The sequence below is a fragment of the Polistes canadensis genome, unplaced genomic scaffold (assembly GCF_001313835.1).
Source record: "Polistes canadensis isolate GaletaPanama2010 unplaced genomic scaffold, ASM131383v1 scaffold_166, whole genome shotgun sequence".
Lineage (NCBI taxonomy): Eukaryota > Metazoa > Arthropoda > Insecta > Hymenoptera > Vespidae > Polistes > Polistes canadensis.
The window spans coordinates 292,679-311,062 of NW_014569713.1; the positions used below are offsets into that span (position 1 = coordinate 292,679).

An 18,384-nucleotide genomic window follows, 5' to 3' on the forward strand; every position below is an offset into this window, starting at 1 on the left:
TATTCTTTTTTTTTCTAATTTGTATATTACAATTTGTAAAAAATATTCAATAATAATATTCAATATATATATTCAATATATATATTCAATATATATATTCAATAAATATATTTAAACGTTTCGAAATTGAATTTCTACGAACATTTCTTATGATTTCTTATTCGTTTTTTTTTTTTTTTTGTTTTCAGTATCTTGCGATCATTAAGGAAATTGCAATTTTCGTTAAGCAAACAGAAACAATGGAATCTCCGAAATTTCGTTATACTAAAGACAATGATCACCTGACTTTCAAGGAACGATTATTCTACGAGAAAAATGGATATTTATTAGTTCCCGATCTTATACCGCAATGTATAAGGGATAAATGTTTTAATAGGTAAAACCAATAGATCGATGATCTATTAAAGATAATTTGAAACGATATTATTCCATATTATTTTGTAGATACGAAGATATCATTACCGATAAAGTCAATCGAGGAATGATCACGATTATGCGAGATATTGTTAATAAGAAAATAGTCAATAAGATACAAGATCTTAATCATGACGACATTTTTCGAGAATATTTCGAACATAATAAATTGTTAAACATAATTGAGTGTTTCACAGGTCCTAATATAATGGGTGTGCATAGTATGTTAATAGCCAAACCACCGGATGCAGGACTCGGTTCCAGTGCGTAAGTAAACACAATTAGAAAAATATTATCTAAATAAATAGATTTTTTCTATATACGTTTTAATTGTCACGGTTGAAACTCTTAGACATCCACCCCATCAAGATCTTTATTATTTTCCATTCCGACCGGCCGACAAGATCGTAGCAGCATGGACCGCGATAGAACCCTGCGATCGTTTTAACGGTTGCCTTTACGTTTATCCTGGAACTCATGCACTCGACAAACTATATTCACACGATTATCCTCCTAATTCCAAATCAAATACGGTTAACAAGTTTTATCACGGTATTTTGGTATGTAATTAATTAATATTTTCTCTTATATTTTTGTTTGACTCGACAATATATTGAATTTGGGGATAATGTTTTTAAGGATTTTCAACCAATGCAAAAAATCTACGTACCAATGAAACCTGGCGATACCATTTTCTTCCATCCTTTGCTGATACACGGATCTGGAGTAAATCAATCGACGAGAACGAGAAAGGCCATTTCTTGTCACTACGCTAGCTCCGATTGTTATTACGTTAACGTATGTATATATATTTCTAGCTCTATGTTTCTTATTTTCACGTAAAAAGAAAATAATGTAAAAAAATATATATGTTTTGAACAGCCCGAAAATGAAGCGGAAAAACGGATTCAAGATGAGATCCTAAATCTTGTACGCAAACGATACCCTGGTTCAGATTTGTCATATGCAGATCTTTGGAGCTTAAAAGCCACGCTTGTGCGAGGTGTACGATCCACTTTGTAGATTTTCATTTATAAATAGCTAATATCTATTATAGTATTATTTAGCCTACACTAGATTGCATGCTATTAATTTGGTTTGGTTTCTACTAATTTTGTTCTTTTTTATATATATCTTTTCATTTTAAAGAATAATTTATCACTTAAAAGCTAACGATAGGAAAGGAAATTAAATCTTATCAGGGATAATTAATTGCACGACAGAAGAAGATGTAACGACAACGGCATCGTTGTCGCGATTATTATTCACTGATTTGATATCACGACGATGTCGTTGATAATTATATGGTGGTTGAACGGTATAACAATGTTTCGAATGAGGATCTTTATAGGTATTTTCGTGACGTACGCTAGCACTGGATGTACGACAAGCGGCAAGACAAATTTGAAATCGATCCATATTACGTAGAAGTAACTTTACCGTTTCTTCTTCCCTTATTTTAGGATTATTTTTACCACTTTCTATCGTACTCTTCTTTCCCTTTATCTGCTATTAAACATAATAACAATTACAATTTAAGCGTTTTACTAACCAAAGTTAATTTAATGATTAAATAAAAAAATAAGAAAATGTAAAAAAATAATATTAGAAATAAAAAAAAAGTACCTTGGAAGGATTCAAACAGCAAGAAACGCAATATTCATAAATAGCACAACATCCTTGAGCATTACACGTCTTACAACTGTATCTTTCTTTACGACTTGTAATCACACCACCTTCTTCCTTCTTAAATCCCTGCTTCTGTTCTGTGCTACAGCATCCATTAGGTAAAAGTTCATGCCTCGCGCATACCACCCCTTGCTCGTCTACTATCAATACTTTGCCCTATGCGAATAATTTTATATTTTATTATTAATGTTGCAATATACCTAACAAACATAAAACCTAATATTTTTATATATATATATATATATATACCTGTATAGAATTGCGGCAAGGTTCGTTCGACGAATCGCTATCGTTGAAATTAGCAAGTGAATCTATTCCTAGTGCATTTTCATGACCACCCTCATTTTGAATCTCGTTCTGACCCTCGTTCGGTGCTTCGTTCGGAACATCCATGTCCCAAGATTGGGGTTTACCAGATACTTTAACTCGTTGAAATGAAAGATCATCCTCAGAAATCATATCGTCGTTATTATCATTTATTATCATATCCTCGAGATCGCTATCCAATGCCATTGTTCTTCTCTTTAATAAATATAATTATTTTATTACTAAATATATATATATATATATATATATTTATATCGAGTAATTAAATATAAAGAAATATTAAAAAAGTATTACTTACTTCATTGCGGAATAAAGAAAAAGCACAATAAGTTAAGGACAATGTAAATATCAGTCCCAGAACTAAACGTCGGCGAATGATTCGAACTAATCCCGTGTATCCTGCCATGATTATAGATTTCCTAACTAAACACGAAATTCTAAATTTTGATACATTTTTATCGATTGGGTATACCACAACGATTTATTAAATTCATTGTATATCCAGATATTTTTCAAAAGGAGTTGTTCCAACATTTATTATTCCCATAGATTACATTCATGTATAATGAAAAATATCAATTTGCATCTTTCTCAAATTTCATCTAATTGCAAATTAAGGTTATATTCCCTTTGCACTTTTCTATATCACACCGATACATATATGCACTTAATAAAATTAGTTAAATATTTATTTTCAATCGTACACAATTACCGATAATATTTATTTTATCACCTTATCTAATATCAATTAAACAGATATGCAATTTATTAAAAGAACAATATTTAAGATCCTAAAACGTCGCTAAATGAATTTCTTAGTTTCCTTGTCCAACGTTAGATGACTCGTCCGTACTAGTGACATCTGTCATTCGTATTCGTAAATATTTGCAAATTATCGATAATATTGTTGATATCGCTTATCGATAAACAAATTTAATTACGTATGAATTTAATGTTTTTATAAATATACATGAGAAGACACTATTCTTGTTTAGTCATGTTTTATTTTTTGTATTGTTACATACGCAACTCATTTGTATGCCTTGTAAAATAAATATAAATTATTTAATACAAATAACACTAAACGTAATTCAAACGTTATTGTATCGATTAATCGAAAGTGAAATATATTTACACGTTAGATGTATAAATAATTGATTGAAAAACCGTGATATGACATTAAATAAAATACAATGGTTATTATCGTTTGCTATATTTACGATAATTTTCACCATTATTCTTTGGGCTTCGATAGATCTTGGTCGATATACCAGCTTAGATAAGTAAGTATGATAATACTTTGTATATATTTAAAAATATTAATATGTAATCACCAATCCTTGTATATAGGAAAGATGTCATCGAAATATTATGAATTTGTTGTTCTTAATGTTTTAAAATAAAAACAGGGACGAAAAGGAATCTGATCTCAAGAAACATTTAAATAGTACAATTATTCCATCGTTTTCCACATAATATGGCGGAAGCTCGATTTTAATCCACGATTCTAATGCATATAGTATTACAAGAAAGGATTCTGTTTACAGGACTTCCGTTAAAGAAGATCTCGTTCCCCAATTAAATTTGATCGGTTCCTCGGAAACGTAAGCAAAATTATGTTAATATTCGATGCTGTCATTGATCGAATAATTCGTTGATCTAATAAATTATTTCTTTACAGAACCATTCAAATCGAAGCCAAAAAAAATTTGTGGAAAAATTATGCGATTAGATCGTCCACACCTATCATATGTAAATCATCGAATCATTTTTAATGAACCATTAAGAATAATAGTAATATATAGATGTTACTTGTGAAAGACCGAAATTGGATAATGTCAAGATTTTACATGGTTTCATATATTTGGTTTATTTATATTATTAACAAATTATATTTGATTTATTCTAGTACATTAATATTTCGGACATATACCAAGCGACAATCTTGACATTCTCCAATTTCGATCTTTCATACAGTAACATAGATTTTACAATATTAAATTTCAATATTTTTAAGAAAAGGTTTCTTTTTACAGATATAATGTAAATAACGCACAGGAAAAGTAAATGGAAATAAGCATCTGATTTTCCTGCCGTCCATGGGACAGAACTCTTCGACTAATTTATGTGAGGAAATGCATATTGTTTTTTTTTTTTTTTCCATACACAAATTATCTTATTCTTTCTTTAATGATAAAAAAAAAGGGAAAAAAAGAGAGAACACTTTTCGAATGAACGAAAAAGGGTTCCACTTAATAGTCAAGTATTTATTTGACCGTTTGAGAAAGCGTCAAATGATTTACGAACGTATTATCATTGGTAGATTTCAAATTACACATAGATCGACGAAATAATACACCCCCTCGAGTTAAGATCAAGCAAGTATCAAAATACGAAGTAACGGAATACGAAACTTGATAAGCAAAATGCAAAACAAAGAAGAATTAGATAGTAGAAGAAGGATTATTATTTGATGAGTATAAATTAAACGCGAATAAGAGTTGCCTTTCATTTAGTTGAGATTCTATTTTGAAATTCGTTTCATCTTGTTCTTAAGGATAATTTGTTTTTTTTTTTCTTTTTTTTCTTCTTTTCCTTGGTCCTTTTTTTCTCTCCTGTTGTGAAGAGAAAGATAAGCAGTAAAACTCTTTGAAGAAAGATATAAAGAAAATCAACACAATGGACCGGTTATATGTTTGAGACTCTTTATTAGTTCCAACAAATTCTGTAAAAGCGCTTCACGCAGGAAACAGAAAATAAATGCATTTCAAAAAAAGTTTTAGTGAGTGTGTGAGCGGTGAATATCGTCCTGGTGCTACTATTATATGATAGATATTTCCTTTCTTCCTTCTTTTATTTGTCATTATTATTATTAGCAGTTTTTATTTCAAAAAAGTTACTGTTCTATAATATTCGTTTAAGTTATACAAATAAACGAACATTATTATTTATTATTATAATTATTATTCTTTACGTTTTTTTGTGAAAAATTAGTGTAGTTTATTATTGTTTTTATACTATTGGGGTTCCTTGACGATGCACAACGACCTTAAAATATTTCGATCGAATATAAACGTGTTTCTTATTTAGATTTAGATTCATAAAATATTGTATTCTTAAACGAATACGATGAATAGAGATAAATTTGGTAATTTCGAATTAAAATTGTGCCTTGTAAACGCCGGTCTTTGTCGACGAGAGTTTCTTCAAAAGGTGAGTCCTGTTTTTTTTGCCCTTGTCGTCCTTTAGCCCATTCTAACCTTTTTCTTAGTTTTTCATTTACCAAGCACAGAATAATATTAAATAATATTGAATTCAACCAAGGACTAAGTTCTTTTACGAAATAATAAATGTGTGTGATCGTGTTATGTCGTGTTGTGTCGTGTTGTGTTTTTCTTTTATTTCTTATCTTCGTGTTAAAATCATTGTTACAGTTTGTGTTTTTTTTTTATTTTTTTTTGAATAGTCATTTTTTTTTGTTTTACCGGAGAAGAAAGTTGTATTTCAGAAATTGCCCAACACGCAATAAGTATATTAATTTGAAGAAAAAGAAAGATTGAAAGGTGACTTCTACAATACTTATCGATGTTTATTAAAAGGAAATTAAAGGTATATAGATTATTATATATAAAGATTCAATTAGACTTACAATATATCATTTGCTTTATATCTTATATTTTTGATATTGGGATTATATTAATTATACATGATTAAAAATGTTTAATTTTTAATCATAGTTTATCTAGCCTAAATTGTAGCTAAACTAATCTTTATTATTGATACTTGCGATAACCCATATAAAGTTCGCATCTGATTACATCATATATATATGAGTAAGTTTAATAAATATTATGTTTAATCTGATATTAAAAAAAATATCAATAGATAAAAAAAAAAGCAAGTTCTTCCTTCTTTCCTAAGATTTGTAAACTTATCTCTTGTAATCTAATCCGCAAAAAAAAAAAAACAAAATTAAACAAAATCTGATCAAGATTATTTGGTAATATTTGTTGCAGTTGAAACGTGATTTGGAAAAATTGAATCTATCAAGAAGAAATGTACGGAAAGCTCTCTTGCAATTGATAAATCAGGCATACGTTGTTATTAATCCATTGTAAGTATCATATAATACACATATGTACATATACGTACGTATACATATATATATGTACATAATATATATTAGTATAAGACAACAGGGAAAAGATCCAGACTATATCTACAACTGATGAATTTATTATGAATATTATTTTTATATCATTTAATTGCCCATCACACATTCAATAAAATGAAATATGTAAGTACTATATAATACAAATATATATATTTATACACACACATAGTATATACTAATATAAGACAACAGCGAAAAGATTCAAACTATATTAAAAACTGATGAATTTATTATAAATTTTATTTTTTATATCATCATTTAATAGAATAATTTAATACGTGACTCGCGAAAAAGAATCTACTACGTGCTACGTAATTGAATATTATAAATTTATACAAAGGAAGTTTGATAAGAATTCGCTTACAATCTGCTTGATAACAAATGTCCCCTCTATGTTTAGATTCGTTTGTGAAGAAGAGGGTTAGCTAAGTTGTAAAAAGAAAACCTGATCCTAACCAAGTGTTGCATGTGTATGTGTGTGTATGTTTTCTTAGTCTCCTGTTTAAATATCAGGTTTCTTTTCTCCCGCTATCGCACATTTCTTTTTTATTTCATCTTTGAAATTATTTCCTTTAAGAATGATTTCTTTTTTTCAAAACTTAGAATATAATAGGTCGAAACAAATTTTCTACCTAAATCTATTTTATATTTTAACATTATACATAGATAAATTGTTATTTATAGATTTCGCGTAAATTTTTTCATCTTGTTTCTATATATATATATATATATATAGAAACAAGATGAAAAAATTTACGCGAAATCTATAAATAACAATTTATCTATGTATAATGTTAAAATATAAAATNTATATATATATATATATTATAGTATATATATATATATATATAGTATATATATAGGAATAAAGAAGAAAAGAATTTTTCTTAGAAACTTTCCATGTGTACCCATATCTTATACCCATATCTTATACCCTTGTGTATCCTTCTATTTTTATGGTAGGGTCGGAAGAATATTGAAGAAAGAGAAAATAAAAGTGAGACAACAACCTAGGTTTCAGGTTTCCTTTTAGGTTTTCCTTCCTAAACCCCAACATTTGGTTCAAAACTTTAGTTACCAACAAGAAAAATCGGTCAATGCTTAATCTGTGTTTTTCTCTTATATAACAGATATTACTTCCGCGTTATATTATTTCATTTTTCGTGTTACCTCTTTCATGAAAATCATTATTATTTTTTGAACGACTGAATATTGTTCGTATTTTTTTTAAATTTTTCTAAAGCATCGGTTAGATATAAATATTATTTGAATTCTATTTTCGAATAATACGAAAGGAAATACGAAGAAACGAATTTTCTTGGTAGTTGTGTTAATGCATAATCGAAAAATCTGATGATAGAATGGACGAGAAAAGATAAGTAAGAAAAATATGGGGTAAAATACGAAAGCAAATAAGGCATAATATTTTTTTAAATACATAAATATGTATACATGTATAATTGCGCGCGTACACGTGTGTGGTATGTGGTCTTTCCTCTGTTAATTTCAAGAATTGTTAATAATGTATAATTTATTTATCTAATTTTTATTTAAAATATCTATTTTATATTTTAGATCAAGGGAAATAATGCGCAATTTCAATACCGAAGATAACAAAGAAATTTTTGACGGTTACAACTATATGCTGTTGTTAGATGGTGATAAATCTAAGCAAAATGATGGTAAGAATAAAAAAGATTTCGATTATTCAGAAAATCAGGACAAATATTCTGACCTAAAAAAGAAAAATTTGGACATCGATAATAGTACATTAGAAATAGTATCGAAATCTCAACGTAACGTTAGCAATAATGCATCTAAATATGCTAGTAATGGGAGAAAAGAATCTTTAGGTAAATATAAAATGAAACGACATCATCTTAAATCTGATTATAAAAAATCGAATAATACATTGAGCAGTAAAAAAGTATCGAGGAAAATGAATTCAAACGACGAAATCTCCTTTAGTAGTAATATTATGTCTGCTAAAATAGATAGGAAAAAATTAACATCTAATTCAGGAGCTTCCAATGAATTGTTGCACAAAAACAAATATCACGATAATCAAAGTATTGATTCTACATCTAAAACCGTGGAAGCAGACTCCACTGTTTCAAATTACGAACAAGAAAATGATTTGAATGCAACTAAAGAGGCAATTCAGAAGGAAATACAAAAATATATATGTAAAGAATATAGACAATATAGGAATATTTTTATTGACAAAATTCATAAGAATTGCGATAGTGTTTTTATTAATAAAAGCTGTACAAATATATATAAGAAAAAAAGAAGAAAGATCCAGCATAAATTTCGTCAGATTTTTGGTCCATGTTCTCCAATGAGCGAGGAAGAGGAAGAAGAATTTATTATAAATATTTCCTTAAGAAAAAAGAAAGGAAAACTATCTAAAGAATCTTCTCGTTCACAATTTAATGATAAGACATTGAATCTTTCTAAAATACAAGATACAACGTTTGATTTAACAGCAAGTGACGAAGATATAGCTTGTAGGAAAACTCTTGAGATTCCAAGTATTCGAGTAATGCACCATGACACTGCGTCATTAAATGATAATGATTTAACATTAGTTAAATTCAATAAACAAATTATTGAACAAACTATCTGTGATGAAGACATAAAAGTTGTAGAAACTGAGTCTTCTGAAGATGAAACTATTTTCGACTTTTCTATGCTTTGTGATAATAGTAAACTAGATAACATCATTAAATTACCAGTAACCGAAAAGAAAGATAGCGTAACACAAAAGTATATAAAAGAGTCTTTTAATGTAAGAACAGATACAGATTCTATTAATTTCAGCTCTTCTAATGGATCTGCGAATGATACAAATATTAAAGTATTACCTGATTCTGCTAGTGAAATAAAAACATTAAGTGAAAGGAGTAATAATAATAATAAGAATAATAATAATAATAATAATAGTAAAAATAATGATAATGATAATGATAATAATAGTAATAATAATAATAATAATAATAATAATAATAATAATTAAAATAGTGATTCTATTAGTTTACATACCAAAACTCCAATTTTATATTCTTTAATAAGTATGGATGTTTTTGGGAAGAACGTATTTAAAAAGTCTCAAAATACTGAAAATCATTCTGAAACTTGCGAACCAATTTCAAAAGCTGATACATCTATTGATGCACAAAAGAAAAAAGAAGATGATAAAATAATTACGGATATTAAGTTGATAGAATCTTGTAGAAAAAATATCAATGGTAATGATGTGGAAAGAGTAATTGAAGTAGAGCCTTACGTTGAAAATTATGCTGCTAATATTTTGAGGAATCTTAAGAACTATGAGGGAAACGTCATAAATAATGATACAACGAAAAGATTTAAACAAAATGTAAATGAAGATTTAAATAAACTTTTACAAATAAATATCAGTGAAAATTTTAGAATAAAATCTAGTGGAAATACTATTAGTATTCAAGAGAATTTGAAAACACGTAAAAATCACAATACAGTAACTGAGGACATTTGCATTAGCGATATTACCAGTATGGAGGATCTATTAAGCTCTGATAATTCTACAAATAAATATAAAGAAATAGTTGCAAAGGAATCAATAAATATCAATCCAAAATCACCAGTTGCTATTTTGATGGAAAATAACGATTCATGTAGCACGTTAAACGAGAATAAAATAATTAATGAGACTTCACTTGATCCCTCTTGTAATGTTGTGCAACCAGAATTAATAAAACGGAATAAAATTAGGGTTCTTTCTAGTGCAGAATTAGGCTCCAGATGGTGTCCTTCTCCTGTAAATACGCTTCCAACGACATCCATAACCGAAACTAATGTTACACTAGATGAAACTACAGTGCCTATAAACGATAATAATGTGATATCTAAGACTGGTATTGAGCAATTAACTAAGGATAGCACATTAAATAATAAGCCACATAACTTAAATTCTTATTTACTGTCTATATATAGACGTATAATAGGTTTACGCACAATATCAAAAAACTTTTTAAATAATTCTAAAAATCCGCTTGCTACAGACAAGAATGTTAATGATATGCGATTAAATTCCCATTCTTTTGTACTTCTTGATGAATTATATAATTTAGGAAATGAATTGCAATTAACTAATTTACATGAAATTATAGAATATGTAGTATCTGAAATTAATGATAATTCGTTATTACCTGAATATGAACCCATATCCTTAACAGAAATTGTTCAATATATAGCAGTACATGATAAAACCTACAGCAGTACATATAAACCTAGCTCTAGCGATGCACTTATATCTATCTCAAGTAACATTACGTCTACCTCTGACAATGCATTTACACCTACTTCTATTCCACCTGTTTCTAATGTAACAAATGCTAATAATATGTCTACAACCTCAGTAATACAATTCTTTCCAAATTTAAAGAATCTATTAAAGACGCAAGTTCAGTTAAATAATTTACCAAAGAAACATGCGTATAATTCTATTGCTCTAAACCAAAATAGTGAAAGCAATTTTAATAATTCATCAACGTTAATAAAATCTAATAAATCAGTGCTTTACCCTATGTTAATGCCGTCAATAAATAATAATATACAAGTATTACAAGATAATAGAATTAACAATGTATCTATGCCATATTATGATCAACGTGTATTGCCACAAATAGCATGCCAATCAATTAACAAACCACAAAGAATCGATAATGCAAGAAGTACATTTGATTTGTCTTATACTCAACAAATGCAACAGGCACAACAACAAACACAACAACAAACACAACATCGATTCACATTTTTATGTAACATGCCACAAAAACTACGTTTCCAAAATGTACAACAAACTTCATTACCTACTACAATGCTTTCTAAACAATTACCGACCTCGCATTTTAATCATTCACAAAATTTTCCTCAAATAATATATCCAACTTCATATGATTTATTACTCCAAATATGGGATCAAATAACATTTTGTTACGAAGAAGATTTGATTAATTGTAAGACGCACAATAGTTTCGGTAAATACACCTGTATCTTGGAAATATTTCAAAAAACGTGGAGGGACAAAATGTGCAATTTTATTGTGTATAAATCACAAAAGAATGAATCTTTCATACTTAAAAGTAAACAAGGAAAGTATTTACATAAGACAGCAATAATAGAAAAACAGAGGAAAGAATGGCAACTGAATTTGCAAGAAAATGAATATCAAAACCAATTAAATGCAATGAAAATTATGAATCAAAATATAATAAGTTTAAATACTGCACCACTTAAAAATTTAGAATCACAAGCAGGAACGACACAACATAAACAGACAAAGAAATCAGATAATGTAATACAAAGAAAACGAACTGAATCGCGTAAATTAAAAAGTTTTGCACAACAACTTATTGATAGCACCACGTCATCAGATATTTTGCAAGATAATACAAATTCATTACCTGTTGAACTAAACAATACTAAAAATGTAAATAAATTACCTTTAGTTAGAAAGAAATATAAAAAAACTACAAATGTAGAAGAACCTTCTACAAGTTTAGGAAATAAAACTGAAAATGAACTAAACATTAATTTCATAACTTCTACTTTAAAAAATAAAGATAAAACGAATCAAGAAGAAAGCGCCCAAATTGCTCCAATACATATGAAAGAAGTTTCATTGCTTGAAGAGAGAACTGAAGATAATATTGATTCTCAGCGATGTGATTCAAAGGAAAGTGTTACAATTATACCTGCACCATATATAGTAGATGTACGAACCATATCTCAGAATGTATTCAATGAAATAGAAGAAGTTTCAGCTTGTTTTTCGAATGACACTCAATTGTCTACTGACGACAACATTCAACAAAATGAAATTCAAATAAAAATTCAGTTACCAGAAAATATTATTTGTTTAAATTGTCCTAATATAAGTACAGTTGTCTGCGAAGTTTGTTTAGATGCTCATTATTGTTCTAAAGAATGTGCAGCATCGTATTGGGTAGAAAAACATTACAAATATTGTACGCCACATCGTTCAAAAGAATCCAAAGAAAAAGTTTAATGCCTCGGTAATTTGAGAAATTCTTAATAGTCTTAATTATATATAAGCGAATCGCAATTAATATTATTTTACTTTTGTATATCTATGTATTATTTTTTATTTTTATTTTGCATAGGAATAATATTATTTTGATTAGTACTTATTGTAAGTAAACTATTTAACACAATTTTGTTAAAGATAAAAGCAATACTTAGAAACAGTCAGTGGACTAATATATACAAATTGTTTTCTATATAGATTGATACAAAGATTCTTGTGTTATTATTAAGAATTTATTTTTATTTGCATTATATTTTTTTTATCTTTGTTAATAAATAAAAACTATGTTTATTAACATATTTTTATAACTTTAAATCAAAGTTTTAATTAAACATTGATAACAAATTTTATTAATCCTTTTTGATTCTTATTATTTTTTAGGTATTTGAAATCATAATTAAAAATAAGTCAATAAGAGAGAAATTCATAAATTTATTGAAACTCTTCCTTCTATGATAGATATAACGTTTCGATGAAGAAACTAAATTTTAATAGTACTAGTAAACGTTATTACATTTGCTTACTCATCTTCATAGCCTGTTGGTAAAGCATTGGTATGCGGATTATGAAATAAAGTTCGTTGTCCATCTCCCCAAGGAAATCGCTAAATAATAAATCAATGATATGAAATAAAGGTAAAAAATGATCAATGTTAGCGAATACGTAGAAATATATACCTTGTGCCTTATTCTTAAATGTTCATAAGGAATAAATTCTGGTCTCTCATGCTCTTGCTCGCTTAGATAACAATTTAACAAACCTAACAAAGTAGCAGGAACCCCAACGAACAAGTATAAATTCCTCCACAAAGCTGTAGGATCTAGAAATATTTATTATTATGTAATATATGTGATCGGCAATGTAAGTAAAAGTATTTCTATTATTTTCTCTCTATGTGTGTATCTATATGTAGGTATATATATATATATATATATAATATATAATAAATATATAGATTTAGATTTCAATTTATAATATCTAATACTAAAACAATGAAATGTGTAGACAAAAGATAATATATTTGACAAAATAATTGTAAATATGACGATACATTGGGAAGAAAAGCAACATTTAATAACAAATATTGTTTATTGTATATTGTTTATTGAATCAAATTTAAATGATTTAAATTGTTTTACCTTTTCCAGACTTTTCTGCTACACTTGCAAACTGTCTCGTAAATATACGAGAATGGAATTTAGCAAAAGCCATGACTGTATGCACTTGCACTTCTCTTCTGCTACGTACTGACGTAATTCCTACCGATTGATCAATCTACGTTATCGAAGCGCACTCTGTAGGCTAAATATTGTATTATTGTTCTGATGGTAACGATAGCGATGCGATCTGTATTATCGATCTATAGATCTCGCTCTTGGTTTGTTTTTGTTTAAATTTTATTAACATAATGTCAATTTATGTGATATTGTAATTAAACAAATAATAAAACATTGATTATTCTAATGTGACAACGACAAAAAATAATTTAAATGTACTTTTTCATTCGAAATACTGTTTTATCAATAAATTTATATATAAGATATATATTTGTATTCTTTATTCTTTAAAGGTTATACACCGAGCATGTAATTGTCAGATATACATATTTACATATATTGATCATTGTATCGTATTTGCAGCTTGATATCTTTTTTATTTTACAATTTTATGGATTTTTGGTTATCGAAAAAGAATAATGCTTATTTTAATGGTTAGTTTAATAATAAATATTACTCCTATATACATATATCTACATATGTATGTAGATATTTATCATTTTGTAATAATGAATCAAACTAGATCGTGATGAAACAATTATTTCAATTTTTTATTACAATATTTCTAATTGTAAGGTTTTCATTTTCAGTGAATAATTAATGAATATTCATTTTATCCATCTGTGATACATAGATAAATGTTTAAAAATAAGAATTTTAATGATGTGCAATAAAATGATCAAATTATTTTCTTCCTTATCGTTTGTGCATTAAATTTGACAGTTGTTTACTATTTCTCAACTGGATGGGCAATTCGAATGTAAAGAAAAAATACTATGATCATCAAAAATATGCTAGTCAGGTATCTAAGAAAACTATTCTAACTTTTTAATTAAGAATAATTGTTTAATTTATTCAATAATATATTAAATATATAATATGAAATAATAATGTTTCATTATATATAGAAAGCTGTATTAAATTTGTTAATTGTTTACAGTATAGTCTTATCGATATCATTGGTGGAAGTTGTGCTGGATCAACGAGATCTTCTCACGTAGAAACCAAATCGTATTCTCGTTCCTCCTGTAGAAGGTAATTAACTTTTAAAGATTTATTTTTGACACTGGTTTATTGTTAATTAATATACAAAATATATCCTATTTAACATTTTGAACAAAAGCCTAGTCCATGGTTCTTTTAGTTCATCTAAAACGACATGGCCAATACCTAGGTCCGAAGCAATATTTCTTCCAGAATTTAAAGTCAGAAAAATGACTTTAAATGCAGAATATAGCTTTCTTGCTCTCATTGCTAAAGGTGCATATGGAAGAGTTTATAAAGTTCAGAATCGGGAAACTAAACAAGTTTTTGCTTTGAAAGTTATCGCCAAAGCTCAAATTGTCACCGAGAATGCCATTGCTCAGGCAAAACAAGAGGTATATATATATACATATATTATTTATAAATATATATTATACTATAGTATCATTGCAAATGTATCTTTTACAGGTTGCTATTCAAAGAATGGTTGGGCATCATCCCTTTATAGTAAATTCAACTCATAGATGGCAAAGTAGAAAAACCTTATACATATGTAAGTATTTTAAGATATGTAGAATAGATTTTTTGTGCCATTATATTTTATTATATTATTTATATTTCGTAGTAACGGATTATATGAGCGGTGGAGAATTATTCTCATTAGTAGAGAAGTATGGGTGTTTGCCCGAAGAAGTAGTTAGAATATATGTTGCTGAAGTTGCTTTAGCTATTGGTAAGGATCTAACATAAAATACATATTTCAGATTACGTCATTTAATAGTGTCATCAAATAATAATAAGTATATATCATTTATTTCAAGATTTTTTACATAATGCTGGAGTGGTGCATAGAGATCTGAAAGCAACTAATATTTTATTGGATGAAGAAGGACATGCTGTAATTATAGATTTTGGTTTATCCAAGTGGTTAAATCGTACACAAAGGACGAATACTTTTTGTGGGACTCCGGAATATATGGGTAATTCGTTATATATCTATATATATTTTACACATGTATTGTAATTATTTAAAATTCAAATCTCTCTTATTTTTATTTTGAATGAATTTCAGCCCCAGAAATTTTGAAAAGGCAACCTTATGGACAAGAGGTTGATTGGTGGTCTCTCGGTGTTTTAATGTGCTTTCTACTCACTAATCGGGTATGTAGAAAATATATTTTTCGATATTTATGTTTACAATTGAAAATTATTTCTAAGTAACGCGGAGTTACATTTAAATTAAAAATTATTTCGATTGTATATAACTGGTTTAAAAGCGTTCGTCGACCAAGAGACTCCGTGGCGCAACGGTAGCGCGTCTGACTCCAGATCAGAAGGTTGCGTGTTCAAATCACGTCGGGGTCAAAATAGCATTGAATTTTTTTTTCCTCCTTTTTATTTTTGTAAAAATTATTTTATTCAACAACACGGTTAAGGTGAAAACGTTCGTTTGTCGTATTTTACACATGAATTTATTTAGAAAATAAAAATATATTGTGTTTTGAATGGTAAAAAATAGAAACGATTAAAGAAATACTATGACGGGGAATCTTGCAAATATTTCAAATAGAAACGCGAACACATGTTTTTATAAATTGACAATTTAGTCGAACTTATTTGCGTTATCGATTTTTTTTTTTTAATTGTAAGTAAAACCAATTCTTTTTTTCATGATTTTCTTCGTTTTCTTTTCCTTCAAATACAATTCTTGTATAAATTAAAAAATATCCAGGGATGTGGCCAATTTCTTCGGAATATCTAATGCACAAATAGAAAAAAAAAAACAACGAAAAATATTTACATTGATTATCATTTATAAGATATCTTGGTTTTTCTTCTCATTTAAGATCGGGTAAGATCCTCTAAAGATCTTGCGACATTTCAAAAAGGCAACGTGCATTGTCTCCTTGATATTAGGAAGAAAAAAAAAGAAAAAGAAAAAGAAAAAGGAAAAGGAAAAAGAGAAAAAAAGTACAAAACTGCAAATAAAGAAGAATCAGTCATTTGCGTTAAGACATACTTAAATATGCTATAATTCATTCCGTTTAGCTATTCTCACTTAATTCATTGATAGATCGAAGAATCTTGTGATAGATTGCAAAATCTTTCGCGCCTTGACATTTTGTCGAGTACAACAACCTTATAGAATTTAAACTGTGTTTACTCGAATGCATTTATCTATACGCCATCGAGTTTTTACTCGGCCTTCGGGATGAGTAACGAAGTTTTAACGCATATCACGAATAAATGTCGCGGACTATTATAACGTGTTTTTGTCTTGCGCAAAGGAATTCTTCGTAGGAAGGTGGGTAGGTGGGTGGGTGGAGGTGATGATAGTGGTAGTGGTAGTGGTTGTCTTTGAAGGAAGAACAAGTTGGGCCTTTCTTTTCATTCGATCTTCAGTTAATCGATCGTAACTTGAGATATTAGTATCCAAGTGTTAGATAAATCTTCGGAAAGTACCCATGATTTCTCCTATTTTTACTTTAGCTATTCTATAAGATGAGAACAACATTGTGTCTGGAGAGAGGGGGGGGGTGGTAAGTATTATTTAACTTGATTATTTTTTTATCTTCTTTCCTTTTTTTTTGTTCGTTTTTTCTTTTACAGAGGATTGGTATCAGTAACGCCAAATCTTACGTTGAAGATGACAGTAATAATAATAATTATTATTATTATAACGATGATGACAGCAATAATACAAATAATAATATTATTAATAATTATGGAACTCGTACTAAATCGTAATAATAAAATAAAATAAAATAATAATAATAATAATAATAATAATAATAATAATAATAATATTAATAATAATATTAATAATAATATTAATAATAATAATAATAATAATAATAATAATAATAATTGTGGAACTGGTACTAGAACGTAATAATAATAATAAAATAATAAAAATAATAAGAATGAGACGCGTGTTAAACTCTAAGAAGACAGACTCGAGAACTAATCGCTAATCTATCGGAATGGGGTCTGGTTACGTGTGATCCGCGTACGTTCGTTCAAAACAAAATAAAAGGATATACATATATATATATATATATATATAATTGTGAGAATTTTGGGATGAGGATAGCGACAAAAAGAAAAAAAAAAAAGAATAGTATAAAGAAAGAAAAGAAAAAGTAAAGTCAGAAGAGCAGAAGAGATTCGTCCACCTGTACCATCCATCCATCCATCCACATCCATCCATCCATCAATCAATCAATCAATCCATCGGAAGTAAGAGCCGTGTTGTTGGTTGTAATTGTACATCAGGACGAACGACGAGGGTGCAGCTCGGTGACGAAGAAAATTCGCCGAACCGAATCCTCAGGAAGATAAGGACGACCGCGCGAAAAAAAAGAATCTAAAATCAAGTGTGTCTCGCGTGGTGGTCACCTAACATTCCCTCCCTCCCCCCCTTT

The 18,384-nt window shown here is 28.1% G+C and overlaps 5 protein-coding genes and 1 non-coding gene across 12 annotated transcripts in view; 4 read left to right on the plus strand and 2 right to left on the minus strand.

Annotated features, from left to right (window-relative positions):
• The window catches only part of LOC106789157 (phytanoyl-CoA dioxygenase, peroxisomal-like), a 32,130-nt gene extending 30,064 nt beyond the window's left edge, over positions 1-2,066 (plus strand). For all 3 annotated transcript variants that reach the window (XM_014753126.1, XM_014753128.1, XM_014753127.1), the window contains exons 2-6: positions 189-376; positions 445-681; positions 767-974; positions 1,054-1,212; positions 1,297-2,066. In XM_014753126.1, the coding sequence (XP_014608612.1) occupies positions 240-376; positions 445-681; positions 767-974; positions 1,054-1,212; positions 1,297-1,437 (882 nt within the window). In that variant the 5' untranslated portion in view covers positions 189-239 and the 3' untranslated portion in view covers positions 1,438-2,066. The remainder of the gene's footprint in view (positions 1-188; positions 377-444; positions 682-766; positions 975-1,053; positions 1,213-1,296) is intronic.
• Positions 1,463-3,257, minus strand: LOC106789156 (UPF0454 protein C12orf49 homolog). 2 transcript variants are annotated; one of them, XM_014753124.1, is made up of 4 exons: positions 2,729-3,254; positions 2,353-2,625; positions 2,041-2,259; positions 1,463-1,923 (listed from the first exon to the last, which is right to left on the minus strand). In XM_014753124.1, the coding sequence occupies exons 1-4, from the start codon at positions 2,834-2,836 to the stop codon at positions 1,603-1,605; spliced, it is 921 nt and encodes a 306-aa protein (XP_014608610.1). In that variant the 5' UTR covers positions 2,837-3,254; the 3' UTR covers positions 1,463-1,602. The 2 variants fall into 2 exon arrangements, with proteins under 2 accessions (XP_014608610.1, XP_014608611.1); XM_014753125.1 differs by having other exon boundaries at positions 1,539-1,920; positions 2,729-3,257.
• An 89-nt stretch (positions 3,258-3,346) lies between these two features.
• LOC106789149 lies at positions 3,347-12,659 on the plus strand. The gene is made up of 7 exons (XM_014753113.1): positions 3,347-3,713; positions 3,840-4,034; positions 4,112-4,182; positions 4,467-5,643; positions 6,447-6,544; positions 8,180-9,510; positions 9,625-12,659. The coding sequence occupies exons 4-7, from the start codon at positions 5,560-5,562 to the stop codon at positions 12,657-12,659; spliced, it is 4,548 nt and encodes a 1,515-aa protein (XP_014608599.1). The 5' UTR covers positions 3,347-3,713; positions 3,840-4,034; positions 4,112-4,182; positions 4,467-5,559.
• A 447-nt stretch (positions 12,660-13,106) lies between these two features.
• Positions 13,107-13,964, minus strand: LOC106789161 (cytochrome c oxidase subunit 6A1, mitochondrial-like). The gene is made up of 3 exons (XM_014753131.1): positions 13,838-13,964; positions 13,376-13,518; positions 13,107-13,302 (listed from the first exon to the last, which is right to left on the minus strand). Exons 1-3 carry the CDS (start codon positions 13,908-13,910, stop codon positions 13,219-13,221), a joined length of 300 nt encoding a protein of 99 aa, XP_014608617.1. The 5' UTR covers positions 13,911-13,964; the 3' UTR covers positions 13,107-13,218.
• Positions 13,965-14,311: 347 nt separating this feature from the next.
• LOC106789170 (serine/threonine-protein kinase S6KL-like) overlaps positions 14,312-18,384 on the plus strand; it is a 42,482-nt gene continuing 38,409 nt past the window's right edge. For 2 of the 4 annotated variants that reach the window (XM_014753143.1, XM_014753146.1), the window contains exons 1-7: positions 14,595-14,777; positions 14,916-15,010; positions 15,099-15,354; positions 15,428-15,512; positions 15,585-15,692; positions 15,781-15,939; positions 16,032-16,120. In XM_014753143.1, the coding sequence (XP_014608629.1) occupies positions 14,721-14,777; positions 14,916-15,010; positions 15,099-15,354; positions 15,428-15,512; positions 15,585-15,692; positions 15,781-15,939; positions 16,032-16,120 (849 nt within the window). In that variant the 5' untranslated portion in view covers positions 14,595-14,720. Of the gene's footprint in view, positions 14,410-14,594; positions 14,778-14,915; positions 15,011-15,098; positions 15,355-15,427; positions 15,513-15,584; positions 15,693-15,780; positions 15,940-16,031; positions 16,121-18,384 lie in introns of those variants that run through there. The other 2 variants (XM_014753144.1, XM_014753145.1) reach the window with 2 other exon arrangements.
• On the plus strand, positions 16,253-16,324 carry Trnaw-cca. The gene has a single exon. It is a non-coding gene; the product is annotated as a tRNA-Trp (tRNA).

Bases quoted from the DNA above. Each gene is read 5' to 3' on its own strand.
- LOC106789156 (XM_014753124.1), bottom strand. From the start codon at position 2,836: ATGGCAGGATACACGGGATTAGTTCGAATCATTCGCCGACGTTTAGTT. The intron at 2,626-2,728 runs GTAAGTAATACT...TATTTATTAAAG, and splicing joins TTTCTTTATTCCGCAATGAA to AGAAGAACAATGGCATTGGA. The intron at 2,260-2,352 runs GTATATATATAT...TTATTCGCATAG, and splicing joins CTTGCCGCAATTCTATACAG to GGCAAAGTATTGATAGTAGA.
- LOC106789149 (XM_014753113.1), top strand. From the start codon at position 5,560: ATGAATAGAGATAAATTTGGTAATTTCGAATTAAAATTGTGCCTTGTA. The intron at 6,545-8,179 runs GTAAGTATCATA...TTTATATTTTAG, and splicing joins TACGTTGTTATTAATCCATT to ATCAAGGGAAATAATGCGCA. The intron at 9,511-9,624 runs GTAATAATAATA...ATAATAATTAAA, and splicing joins AAAAACATTAAGTGAAAGGA to ATAGTGATTCTATTAGTTTA.
- LOC106789161 (XM_014753131.1), bottom strand. From the start codon at position 13,910: ATGGCTTTTGCTAAATTCCATTCTCGTATATTTACGAGACAGTTTGCA. The intron at 13,519-13,837 runs GTAAAACAATTT...AAATATTTCTAG, and splicing joins AGCAGAAAAGTCTGGAAAAG to ATCCTACAGCTTTGTGGAGG. The intron at 13,303-13,375 runs GTATATATTTCT...TTTATTATTTAG, and splicing joins ATTTAAGAATAAGGCACAAG to CGATTTCCTTGGGGAGATGG.